Here is a 13,434-nt window from a genome sequence, read left to right on the forward strand (position 1 = left end):
TTTGTCAGAAAGTTAAAATATTTTTTTGTGAGAAGTTCCAAAATAAGGATTTTTTTGGAAAAAAATACTTTTAGCATTAGTTGGGAGGCTGTTTTGATTTATTATTTTTTTTAGATCAAAATATTCATAATAAAATATTTTACTTAAAAAAATATTTTTTTATATTATAGAAATTTGCAAGAGCCTTAAGAAAGGAAACAAGAAATGGTTTTTTCGTTAATATTTTATATTATATAATATTAAATTATGTTATATTATTATACTATAGTATATAATATTATATTATTTATATTATAATAATATTATGTTATATTATAGTAATATTATACTATATATATGTATTAATATATATTATATTTTATTATACTCTGTTGCATAATATTATGTAATATTTTTTACGGTCATTTTGTTATACTATAAGTATTTTATAAGTTTGTTTACTAAAAAATGCTTTATAAATATAATTATTAAATAGTAAATAGTTTTTTATAAAAACTCTACTTACTTCTAAAATTTTTATTTCCAACAGCTTTGTCAAACAGGGCTTAGTCTTAGACATCTAGTTGCTGTGCCTAAAAATGTGCAGGTGCTTGTAGTCTTCGTGCTACCAGGAGTTGCTCATCCTTCGTCACATTTCTATCGTCTTGTTGAGATTTTTTTTTCGCAGAACATTTCTTGTATTTAAAACGAAAAAGGAAACGATTTTTAAGGCATCTCAAGAGTCATTGGGTTGTCAGCGGGGATCCCAAACGACAACAGCCTCCTAACCACGTTTGCGATTGTTCAATTATGTTAACGCAAAGCATGAACCGAAAGAAGATTATGGACCACTCAACGGGGAGGGGAACGGCCATCCCACCTGTCCGACCAAATATAGCCCATGATTTGGACGGTGAATTTAAGAGGGAAAATCCCTGCTCCAGATCCTTGGCTGTAAAATCCCTCTGCTCTGCGCCCAAGCCCTCGAATAATATCTCCTCCTCTTCGTCTCGCTCTGTGTCCGCCCCCCCACAACCACCATGCCGTGGGGCGGCAGCACCGAGGTGGACGAGGAACCCTCCGCCTCGGCCGTCCCGTGCCACCTCCTTGAGCTGACGGTGATCTCGGCCCAGGACCTGTTCCCCGCGACGGCCCGGTCCATGCGGGCCTACGCGACGGCCTGGGTCCACCCGGACAGGAAGCTGTTGACGCGGACGGACCGTGCCGGCCGTACCGACCCCACCTGGAACGACAAGCTCGTCTTCCGCGTGGACGCCGCCTTCCTCCTCTCCGTCACCTCCGCCGTCACCGTCGACATCTTCGCTGCCCGCCGCCGCCTCAGCCCCCGCCTCCGAGACCCCCACCTCGGCACCGTCCGCGTCCTCCTCTCCGCCTTCCGCCCCGAACCCGGCTCCCGCCGCTTCGCCGCCCTCCAGGTCCGACGCCCGAACTCGCTCCGCCCCCAGGGCATCCTCAACGTCGGCATCGCCCTCCTCGACGGCCTCGCCTACGTCGACCGGATGGTCCCCCTCCACGACGACATCGGCGAGCCCTACGCCTTCGCCTACAAGGACCTCGAGGCCCTCTCCATGGAGCGCAGGGCAGGGGAGGAAAGCAGCCCGAGGCGTTCGACAGCTTCGATGTTTGTCGGCGGCGGCGGAGCCGAAGAGTGGATGGTGGAGAAAAGCGGATCGGTGGAGAGCTGGATAGGGGAGAAGGAGCAGGAGGCGCTGGAGTCGAAGCTGGAGTTGTGGAAGTCGGAGCTGTCGCCGGATTACTACGATATCGGCGACCGGTCCCTCGGCGGCCGGAGGAAGAGGCGGCGAAAGGGGACGGGCGGCTTCCGGAGCCTGTCCTGCTTTTGCGGTGGAACCACCAAGTGGGCATAACAATGATGACGACCAATAGCAAGCGAGGAAGGGGAGGAGAAGCGATGGTTATGATGGATGGGTTAAAGTTCCGTTCTTTTGATGGGTTTGGCTTTGCATGCTCTCAGACGTTGAAAGGGTAGAGGCTCGTTTTTTTTTTTCATATATAAGGTTTTACTTTAGGAAGAGCGGACCACGTTGAAAGATTACTGCCTGTACCATGAAAAGCTCCATGCAGTAGCCGCACATGCCGCCTGCTCCCAACCTTGTACATATTCTCTTCTTCTTCTTCGTTTGATCAAGGCAATGTACTGTTTTCCAAATTGACGAGATAAACTAAGAGAATATGATATGGCCCTAGAGGATATGCACCAATCTATTAAGAAAAGGCCATCCTCGTTCGAACTTTCCTTCTGCTCTGCTTCTAACGCCAACGTTTGTGGTTGTAATTTCCCTGAGCTGTAATGGGTTTTTAACCCTCTCGCGCCAAAAAAATGCAAAAGAGAAAAAGATACGCATACATACAGCAGGAGGTAAAAAAGGCAAATGTGGAGTCGAGCTGGTTTAAGAATAATTTCACTAGTAGAAAGATGTGTTCTTTTTTTTTTTTTTTTTTTTTTTTACGAAGCGTTGATGTTAAATAATCAATATTCAATTGAACACCAGGGTGAAAATCTGGTTTAAACTTCCCCCCACCCACCTTTCCTTTTTGTTTTTTTCTTTGTTTTCTTCTGGGTGGGAGGCGTACCCCGAACTAAGGAGACAATCATTCCAATTCAAGGCGTATTCTCTAAGACAAATCTAGTACATCTGTGAGTCGCTCAAACATGCCTATGATTTTGTCTGGCTATTTAAGGCACGATATGCTGAGCAATCCTAATTTTGTCTGGCTAACTCAACATCGGCAAATCAGCAACCGAGTTCGGCCTCTGAGCGCTATGGACGGTGTCCCGATCTCCGGCCCCAGCACGAACCCATTCAAAAAAGAGGTCGTTTCAACTGTTTCTTCCGACCTCATCTTTTAACCAGTTCCCAACCACGAGGTGCTCTTGAATGCTCCAGCTGTCCTCTCCTATGTTCTGTCTCATTATAGAACGCCGTTTATCAAAAATCTTCACCGAGAACACCAAAGAAAAGCCGAGGCGGCACGGCAAGAGAGAGAAAAAAAAGACCGGTCCAGAAAGTCCTTGTTAATTAAATCTAAAACAACCGGTCCAGAAACTTTCCAAACTGTAATTCCCGGTCCCTGAGCCCCTTTTATTTTGAAATAAGATACCGAAAATGCCCCTTCCCTCATGATCTCCCATCCTTCCGAAGAAGAAGAATTTCAGAGACTTTCCAAACTGTAATCTCCCAGCCGCGGCTGCTGCCGACCGCGGCTGCTGCCGACCGCGGCTTGCCCCCTCCCGCGGCCGCCGCCGGCCCGGCTCGCCTCCTCCCGAGCCCCCTCCCGCGGCCGCGCCGCCGGGAATGCCTCCGCCCCTGCCCCCATGGTGGGAAGGTGCCGAAGAAGAGGAAGAAGGGCGCCGTCCCGCGTCCTGCGGCTGTCGCCGGCCACGGCCCGCCCTCCTCCAGCGTCCGCCGTGGCCCAGCCCCTTTCCGGCGCCGCCGGCCTCGCGGAAAGAGAAGAAAGAAGAAGAAGGGAAGAAGAGAAGAAAAAAAAGAAAAAGAAAAGAAAAAGTTTGAACTGGGGTCGACTCCTGCTCTGCTGGGGTCGACTTGTGAAAATCTTGGGTCGACTCGCTCACTTCTACAACAATTTTCTAAGAACACTTAACTGTGTGCACAGTCCTGTTAACTGTGTTCGCAGACAACTTAACTGTGTGCCGCCAGCTCGCGGAAGGAGAAAAAAGAAGAAAGAAGAAGAAGGGAAGAAGAGAAGAAAAAAAAAAAAAAAAGGAAAAAATAAAAATAAAGTTAAATAAGCTTGGAACAATTAAATAAGTTTGGAACACACTTAATCTAACATGACACACGGTTAAATAAGCTTGGAACATATTTAAATCATCCCGGAACACACTTATTCTACCCCAGAACACAGTTATTTCGACTGTGCACACAGTTAAGTGTTATTAGAAAATTATTGTAGACTTATGCTGAGCTGGGGTCGACCCCAGCTCTTTAGGGGTCGACCCCTGAAGAGCTGGGGTCGACCCCTAAAGAGCTGGAGTCGACTCCTGAAATCAGGCAAAAAACAGCTCTCTGGAAAGCCTGAGAGAGTCGACTCCAGGTGAGCAGGGGTCGACCCCAGGTCTGTGAACACAGTTAACTTGTCTAGGAACACAGTTAAGTTGTCTGTGAACAAAGTTAAGTTGTCTAGGAACACAGTTGTTTAGGAACACAGTTAAGTTGTTTGGGAACACAGTTAACTTGTCTGGGAACACAGTTAAGTTATCTAGGAACACAATTAATTTGTCAAGGAACACAGTTAACTTATCTAGGAACACAGTTGTTTAGGAACACAGTTAAATTGTTTAGGAACACAGTTAACTTGTCTAGGAACACAGTTAACTTGTCTAGGAACACAGTTAAGTTGTCTGTGAACACAGTTAACTTGTTTAGGAACACAGTTATCTAAGAATACAGTTAAGTTGTTTGGGAACACAGTTAACTTGTCTAGGAACACAGTTAATTTGTCTAGGAACACAGTTGTCTAGGAACACAGTTAAGTTGTCTGGGAACACAGTTAACTTGTCTGGGAACACAGTTAAGTTGTCTAGGAACACAGTTAACTTATCTGGGAACACAGTTAAGTTGTCTAGGAATACAATTAACTTGTCTAGGAACACAGTTGTTTAGGAACACAGTTAAATTGTTTGGGAACACAGTTAACTTGTCTAGGAACACAGTTGTCTAGGAACACAGTTAAGTTGTCTGTGAACACAGTTAAGTTGTTTAGGAACACAGTTATCTAAGAATACAGTTAAGTTGTTTGGGAACACAGTTAACTTGTCTAGGAACACAGTTAATTTGTCTAGGAACACAGTTGTCTAGGAACACAGTTAAGTTGTTTGGGAACACAGTTAACTTGTCTGGGAACACAGTTAAGTTGTCTAGGAACACAGTTAACTTGTCTGGGAACACAGTTAAGTTGTCTAGGAACACAGTTAACTTGTCTAGGAACACAGTTGTTTAGGAACACAGTTAAATTGTTTGGGAACACAGTTAACTTGTCTAGGAACACAGTTGTCTAGGAACACAGTTAAGTTGTCTGTGAACACAGTTAAGTTGTTTAGGAACACAGTTATCTAAGAATACAGTTAAGTTGTTTGGGAACACAGTTAACTTGTCTAGGAACACAGTTAATTTGTCTAGGAACACAGTTAAGTTGTTTGGGAACACAGTTAACTTGTCTGGGAACACAGTTAAGTTGTCTAGGAACACAGTTAACTTGTCTGGGAACACAGTTAAGTTGTCTAGGAACACAGTTAACTTGTCTAGGAACACAGTTGTTTAGGAACACAGTTAAATTGTTTGGGAACACAGTTAACTTGTCTAGGAACACAATTGTCTAGGAACACAGTTAAGTTGTCTGTGAACACAGTTAAGTTGTTTAGGAACACAGTTATCTAAGAATACAGTTAAGTTGTTTGGGAACACAGTTAACTTGTCTAGGAACACAGTTAATTTGTCTAGGAACACAGTTGTCTAGGAACACAGTTAAGTTGTTTGGGAACACAGTTAACTTGTCTGGGAACACAGTTAAGTTGTCTAGGAAAGCCTGAGAGTCGACTCCAGGTGAGCAGGGGTCGACTCGTGCTGTTAAGGGGTCGACTCCAGGTCTGTGAACACAGTTAAGTTGTCTGTGAACACAGTTAGCTTGTCTAGGAACACAGTTAATTTTATTTTTATTTTTATTTTATTTTCTTTTCTTCTTTTTTTTTCATTTTCTTTTTTTTCTTTTCTTTTTCTTTTTTTTTCTTCTCTTCTTCCCTTCTCCTTCTTTCTTCTTCCTTCTCCTCTCGCGAGGCCGGCAGCTACGGAAGGGGGTCGGACGGTGGCGGCCGCAGGATGGGGCCACCGGGGGGGCAGCGGCTCCTCTTCTTTGGCACCTCCCCACCGTGGGGGCGGAGGTAATTCCGGCGGCGCGGAAGGGGGCAGCGGGTGCGGGAGGGGGCGGGCTGTGGCCGGCGGCAGGCGCGGGAGGGGGTGGGCCGTGGCCGGCGGCAGGCGCGGGAGGGGGTGGGCCGTGGCCGGCGGCTGCCTTTTTTTTCTCCTTCTTCGGTGGGAATGGGAGAGGCGGGGGCATTTTTGTCCCATAAAGCAATGTTAAAATATATATGGACCGGTTGTTAAACAACCGGTCAACAGGAATTTAATGTTAAAGTTCGGTCAATAAATGGACCGCTGAGCAAGTTCCCTTTTTTTTTTTTTTTTCCCTTTGTGTTGAAGACAAGAAAGCAGGATGAGTGCATTCGATTCGATCCTCTTCTCTGTTCCACTGTGGTGCGATCCCTTGGCTTGGGTTTGACTCCAAGAGCGATCGAAATCCATCGGCCGTATTTCTTTGTTGCTTCCCATTCGATTCTTCCTTCTTTCCATATATTTGACTTTGGAACACGGACGTGCCCGCCGTGTCCTCGAAAGAGACCAAGAAAGGAGGTCGCGAACGAGCTCTGCATCGCTTCAAACAGTATCCTTTAATCCCCTCCTCTCTTTATCTCAATAGAATCGGATGTTGGGTCCTCTTTTGATGGTTTTTCAAGTGTTTTTTCGTGACCTTTTTATGGTCGAAATTGTTGTGGCTTGTTTTCGATTTAGGTTTGGTGGATTCATGGATTGTTTTTGATTGGGATCTCTCAATCCCGTTTTAATCTTTTGGGTTCTGAACGTGTGTAAAGGTTTGCATATTGGCAGGCGGTAGCTGATGAAACAGTTAGAAGTTATTCTTTCATGGAAAGTTCTTTTTTTTCCTAAAAAAAAAGTGTTGCATATGGTCATAAGGCTAGGTTTCTTTTTGTGTATATTTTGTTGGAATTTTTACGAATCAAAGTCAATGGAATTTTGTCGACTGAAAGCAGACTAGTTTTTCTTTTAGTTTGATAAATCTCCACCATACACAGAAAATCTTAGCGAAGCCCCCCTAAAATAAAAAAAGTAAAAAAAATCTTGCAGCCATTATGAGTTTTCTGATGCTTCTTTACTAATTTTAAATCAAAAAGGTTTCAACCAATTGTTAAGCCTAAATTCTAATCACTACTCATCTGACTCCCACTGACTGCTCCTTTGGTCATGTACTCTTTGTAAAACTATTATTTGCTACGAAAGTTTATTCAGAAATTGCAAGTTTGTATTCTGGAGTTGTTTCTAGAGAACTGTTACTAAATAGTATAGGAATGATACAGAGTACCAAGAATGTCTAAGGCAAGCAGAACAACAGACACAGTTGTTTTAAGTTCTAAAAGTTAAAAGTTCGTTTTTATTTATTATAAGCATTCCTCAAAACTCCAAGTCTGGGACATCTCCAGCTTTTATTCATTTTGTAATTTTGAATTAAACTGGTTTCTCTTGGATGAAACTTATTAGAGGAAAGCAATATGTTTGCTAAATTATAATTGATCATTACATGCAAATTGCAAAGCATGGATTGCAAAGTCATGCGTAATAGGATATACATGCTACATGGGATTTTTTTCTCTCTTTTATCTGTTGCATGTTAATGACAACATATTCATGATTGCTATAAGCCTGACAAATGGTAAGTGTTAGGCATAAGAATTATTTTACTTTTACAATAGATTTGTGGGATATGTGCATCTATGGTCATACAATTAGATGAGCATTATCTGGATAAGATTCATGAAGAAGACTTGTTATGGTCTTAATGTTGTCTATTTTAGGTTATAAAGTGTAACGTAATTCAAAAGGCAAAGTAGACTTTATGTTTATGTAATGATTCATTTTTTGTTTTATGATCCAAAGTGTACCCTCAGTTAAAAGTGAGAGAGCAAGAAGATACAAATATGACGCAAGAAGAGGCAACATCATATCCACCAAGAATTATGGAATCTCTTTCTGTAGAAGTCCATTCGTCGTCTGGAGATCCGACTTCAAATCATGGTAAAACTATTTGTTTGGATTGACTGCATTAATGATTAAGCACTTTATCAGCACTATCTTTTTATTTCTAGCATATGCTCATGAGATCCATACCTGGATACTTGTACATGTTTAATGTCTTCACCCAGACACTTGATATCAGTACCGACACTTTGTAGATATTATTTAGCAGATTCATTTTTATGTGCTCTACTTTTTCAAAGGAAACTTGTGCATCTATTGGTTCGGCCTATGCATGTATTAATTATAAAAGAGATATTATATAATATAAACCAACCATTGAGAAATAAACTTTTGTGCTATATACAAGTATATTATCATGTTGCATTGGATGCCCTAATCAGTATTTGTGTCCTTACTGTTGGAGAAGCTTGAGTTGCATCCCTCATAATCTAAATGGTTGCCATATGTCATATGTCAGGGGTGAGCTTTTAGGTATTGTTCAGTGAGTTGGAAGCTCTACTCTTTTGATGCTCAGGATTAATAACCATCTATCTATACTAATCAGGAATATCTGCTCTTGCATCACTTGGGTTCCGTTGAACAAGAATTTCTTCTGAGTTGAGGTCCTTCAAAATTCATCTTGCACTTCTGTTTTGTTTATGGAACATACGGAAATCATCTTGGCACAAGCAAGAGAAAAATGCTCCCTACAGAAATATACAACCTTGAAGTGACATCAATTTCTTAAGGCCACTACCACTGAGTGGATTTTAGTCACGTAAATTGCAAATGCAACTTAAAGTTTTCCTTTTAGCAATAAAATTATTTTTGATGGGTTTGTATCCTCCTTTAACCCTAAATAAAAAGGTTTTTCTTGTAGCATGTTAAATATCCTGGCCAACATTTTCATGTCGACTTGAACTATTTGCTCCTATACAAGGGCATTTCCTCTAGTAATGTTCAAGGCTCTGGAGCCCATTCCACTTAACCTGGGGTCCAAATTTCAGGGAAGTGATCACAAAAAAATTAATGTAGCAGTTTGGGCTCTTGAAGAAACCAATGCATCTCCGGAGAAGTGAAAATTTGTCTGAAACTTGTAATGCTTGTTTAGATAGACTTTAGGTTATCGAAAATCCAAACATCATTTTTCATAAAATTGAACTACGCACTGCATCCATTTACAAGTTTATTCTCAGATGAATGTAAGTTCTGAACAATTCTCATCTTTGATTTGTGAATTCTTGTGGATCATTAAAGAGTCTCTATTAGTCTATCATGATATGAAAAATGAAAATAATATTTTCATGTTCTAGATACTGCAATTTCTTAGAAATTGAAAACTTGAACACTGGAAGTTTATATTGTTTGTATTTTTGGATGACATGTTTGCTAGGTTTGAGTCAAAGTTGTTCATGTGTATTATCTTCCTATGTTTCTTTAACAAGTTCTGACAAATCAGAATATGTAGAGCAGAACGAGAAAGGGGAAAGCGTACCTAAGTACCTGAAAGACCATTATATGACAAAGGCAATTTCTTATTAGTTTTGTATGGCAAAAGAAGGCTTGCATAAAAGGAAGAATATAGATGTCAAACCTCTGTTCTTTCAAAAGATTTGACCTCGTCCTTTTCCTTGAAAAGTGCCTTAATGGAAATGCATAAGCACTGACAAAGCTATCTTGTCTGACCATCAGAACAAGACTAATTTTGAAGAAGAATTTTACTCAATAATCAAGAAAACCTTGTTATTCGTAGTATTCTCTAAACTTGGAAGCAATTTGAAGACTGGATTATCGACTCAACAGGAGCAACAAAAATCCCAAAAAGAAAACAAATTCTCTTATAGAAAAAAAAAACAATAATACAAAGTAAAGTGATGTGAGATTCTTGGGTCCAATAACTATGCTAAGAATGGGTTTCGCTCCACTCTTCTTGCTGATTACGCCAAAAGAAAGCAGTAATATGCTAAATGAACAATAAACATCTAAAAACAAGTGAAGTTATCACAGTAAACACTGGTATATATTAATGTGATGTGAGATTTTTGGCGATCCAATATGGTTCCGGTCCACACTTCAAGATCTTTTTGAGGCACACCAAAAGGGAACTGTGCCATGCTATATAGACCTGGTTATCTCAAGAAAAAGCCCTTAAACTTGGGTTTTACCTAGGTCTCCTATTTTTGCATGCACAGTGATAACATAACTTCATTACCACTTTTTGGAGCTCAATTTGATCGGTGATGGAATTGCAAAGTTTATAGGTCACCTATCTGCTACTGCATCACAGGTTTGTGCAAAAGTTCCTTCTATAAGCAGTATTTTTACCAAATATCCGTACTTAACGTTGGTCAACAAGATATCATGTAAGCTCAATCCTGCAATTCCTTTATGTTGCAAAAGCATAGAGTCAAGACTTCAAAAATTATTATTTTTAGATATTTATGTTTAGCTTTGATAGCCAAACATGGAGTTTCATTACTACAAATGCTCATGTAGATCTTGTCTCCACCAAATGATGACTTTGAAGATCTGCTTTTTTCCTCTACAACTCTTAAATCTCTATGGATCTTCCCTATCAAGTTTTGCTACTGTCATGAATTTTATAATCAGGTATCATCTAAATTCTCTTATTGGAATATTTTCTCCCCTCACCAAAAAATATTATCTTTCAGGAAAAATGTCTGAGAATGATCCTCCTTCATCAGATGCAAAGATTTACTCGTCTCATCCTAAGAATTTGCCAGCATCTTCTAGTTATACATCCAAAGGTTATATAGTATTTTTCAAGTTTGCTCAGGTTACAATATTTGCATTATTATAGCAAATTTTAGTCATATACAAGATAAGTTTACACTACAGGGAAGAACAGCCAAAGTACCGATGAGGATAATAGGACGAACATTAGAGCTAGTTCTGTTCCACGGCCTCGAGCAGTCTTGTCAAGTCCAGGTGTCTATTTTATCTGTTATATTTATTTGTTTACTTTAAAGTTCATATACTTTGTTCTTGCTATATGGGTCAGTCCTGCAAGCTGCTTGGTTTCTTGTGGTATGAGCAAGTTGATTGGTCATTTCCATATTCTGCTGATAGTAGAGTTCTACTGATATGTATTAAAGCTTTCGAAAGCTCTCACACAGATTATTATAGATATCAATTATTTACCAAAGAATAATAGGAATATAAAATCTATTGAATTGTTTTTTTTTTTCTATGGGCATGATTCCATGAAGAACATCTTAAATTCAACTTGTCACCATGTCTTTGTATCAATGGTTTCATTTATTTAAGAACCATCGCAGCTGTTCAAACCCATTCGGTATACTTCAAACATTTGAGACTAAACCCTCTGTTCTATCTCCTCGTATTGGCTTTGGCAAGAGATCATATGGGTAGTTTCACTACTGCGATGGCAACACTGTGAAGCCTTCCCCCCCCCCCCCCCTCCTGTTGCATGTGGAACCTTGCATTTCAAAAAAGCATCAAACATGATTTTCATGTCTTTATCCATGTCATAACATGTATCACCCTTATTTGAATTGCCATTTTCACAAAACCAAACACATTAAACAAAAAACCATGAAAGCCTTATGCACTCAAGTACACTCAGTAAACAAGTGACATTATCAAAGTGAGTGCAGAGAAAAATAATTAAAAAAATGCTTCCATACACTAGACTAGACAGAGGTTTATATTTATTTTTGAACTTTGTTTTATGTTAACAAGCTTCTGTATATGCATGCATTTGTATGTTTGGGTTCACCGGCTTTCCAACAGTATCTGCAGCACCTCGCAGAAAATTGAATTCCATCTGCTTTTACCTAGGGAGCCTCTATAAATGCCTCAGCCATTATGCTAAGAAGCTGGGGGCCATAAATAATAACGATAACTACAAGTAACTAACAAAGTCTTATTTATCATTCATCAATCGAATACCCTACTACTCTAATCATGGCCAATCCTACAGCATTTTAGCGTAGTTCGGTACATAAAAAGGTTCTATGAGCTCTGTGTCCCTGTAAATATTACTGGTTACAGAGCAGCTTTGAGTAATCTAATGTACATGATAAGAAGAATCTCTTCAGATGAGTTTTCACTGAAGATCATCTCACTGAATGCACTATAGCTTGGATTGTGGAGCTGAATTCTTCCTTTAAGAACTACAGCTTGAGCTAATATGAAATGGTCATGTATTTGCTTTCAGATAATGATGATATAATTGGAAACCAGAATCGGCTGATTAAAGAGAGACATACACTACTGAAAAGGCAGAGCCTGTATCAAAACATTCAAGCGCAAGGAAAGCTCAGTCACAGGAATGCTAGAGTTGCAGGTCCCCTTAGCACAAGAAAAGTCTCCAAGGAATCTGGTGACAATCGTCTTATAAAGGAAAGGAAGCTTGGTCCTGAGGTAGATGCACTGAGGCAGAGATCAGCTATTAGAAGAGGATAATCAAACACGGCATATCTGGAGCCTGATATCATAGATGTGCTATACACCCTAGTAGTTATTTCACAATCATATGAGTGTTTGAACTCCCACCATGCTTTTTTTAAGCTTGCTAGGCGCTGGTTTGGATTCAGTTAATTAGCTCCCTGTAATTTTCTTTGATAAGAGAGCATATTCTCTTGCTCCACCAAAAGTTTCAGAGGTTGGCCTCCATAATTTCCTATCCTGAAATTAGTAAAAAAAAGGCCTTGTATATCACATGTAATTACAATCTGCTACTTGCTGTTCTGGCATTCTCTTAGTCAAGATTACTAAAATGCGGTCCGGTGTCTGAGAGGAAGAAATCATCTTTTAAATGAAGTTGGGAAATGGATCTGAAATCTGGACATTGTGTTTGAGTAACAATCAAAACAAGCATATAACCAGCACAATGCGCACGCCGATGCCAACCAACATTTGTGGTGTTAACTTATTTGTTAGTCTGCTGGAAAAAAAAAGTGGGGGCTGGTGCTGCAGCTCTTCAGGGGACATGATATAAACACTCATATATTCCAATACATGTTGTTTTGTTCCAAATTGCAATTCCCTAAGGATCCACTATGTCACCCAAGCCAATACAAAGTAATTGGTAGGGCTCGTTTGGTTCGCGGGAAGCATTTTTCCTCCTAGGAATATGATTCCTGGGAAACAAATTTCTAGGAAGAGGATGCCTAGAAAAGTACTTTTGGCATGTTTGGTTGACCATGAGAAAGTGACAAATTTCCAAAGTGCTTATGTTTGGTTGGTCATCCACTTTCCTAGGAAAGTTATGTATAATTTCTGTTGCTGGTGGTCCAAACCGAGAACGATTGGCACTGCGGTGTGAACGGGGTTCCGTCTGAGTTGTCTTGGTTGGTGTTGGTTGCGCTCCACCTTCCGCCAAGAAACCTGCAAACAAGCCTTGCACCACCACCAGGGTGGTGATGGCCCTCCGACGGTCAAGTCAGAGGAGATTGGAGGAGGAGGAGAGGTGATAATCGCAAGTAAGAGAGTGCTCTGGGAGATATTGCTCACCCCCCCCTTTCTCCCCCCAGCCGCATATATACCTGGCTGGGGGGTCTCTCAGGGGGGTTCGTTATCGTGGGGCACGATGGTGTGG

The 13,434-nt window shown here is 40.9% G+C and overlaps 2 protein-coding genes across 2 annotated transcripts; both read left to right on the top strand.

Annotated features, from left to right (window-relative positions):
* Window positions 1–447: 447 nt before the first annotated feature.
* On the top strand, window positions 448–2,506 carry LOC103711856 (uncharacterized). The gene has a single exon (XM_008798160.5). It carries the CDS (start codon window positions 1,020–1,022, stop codon window positions 1,866–1,868), a length of 849 nt encoding a protein of 282 aa, XP_008796382.2. The 5' UTR covers window positions 448–1,019; the 3' UTR covers window positions 1,869–2,506.
* A 3,716-nt stretch (window positions 2,507–6,222) lies between these two features.
* LOC103711855 (uncharacterized) lies at window positions 6,223–12,613 on the top strand. The gene is made up of 5 exons (XM_008798158.6): window positions 6,223–6,480; window positions 7,770–7,907; window positions 10,523–10,618; window positions 10,710–10,799; window positions 12,052–12,613. Coding segments are annotated over exons 1-5 (573 nt in total). The 5' UTR covers window positions 6,223–6,479; the 3' UTR covers window positions 12,300–12,613.
* Window positions 12,614–13,434: the final 821 nt, after the last annotated feature.

The sequence above is a fragment of the Phoenix dactylifera genome, chromosome 16, assembly GCF_051530095.1.
Source record: "Phoenix dactylifera cultivar Ajwa chromosome 16, Ajwa_hap1_PhDact_Kaust_v1.1, whole genome shotgun sequence".
NCBI lineage: Eukaryota > Viridiplantae > Streptophyta > Magnoliopsida > Arecales > Arecaceae > Phoenix > Phoenix dactylifera.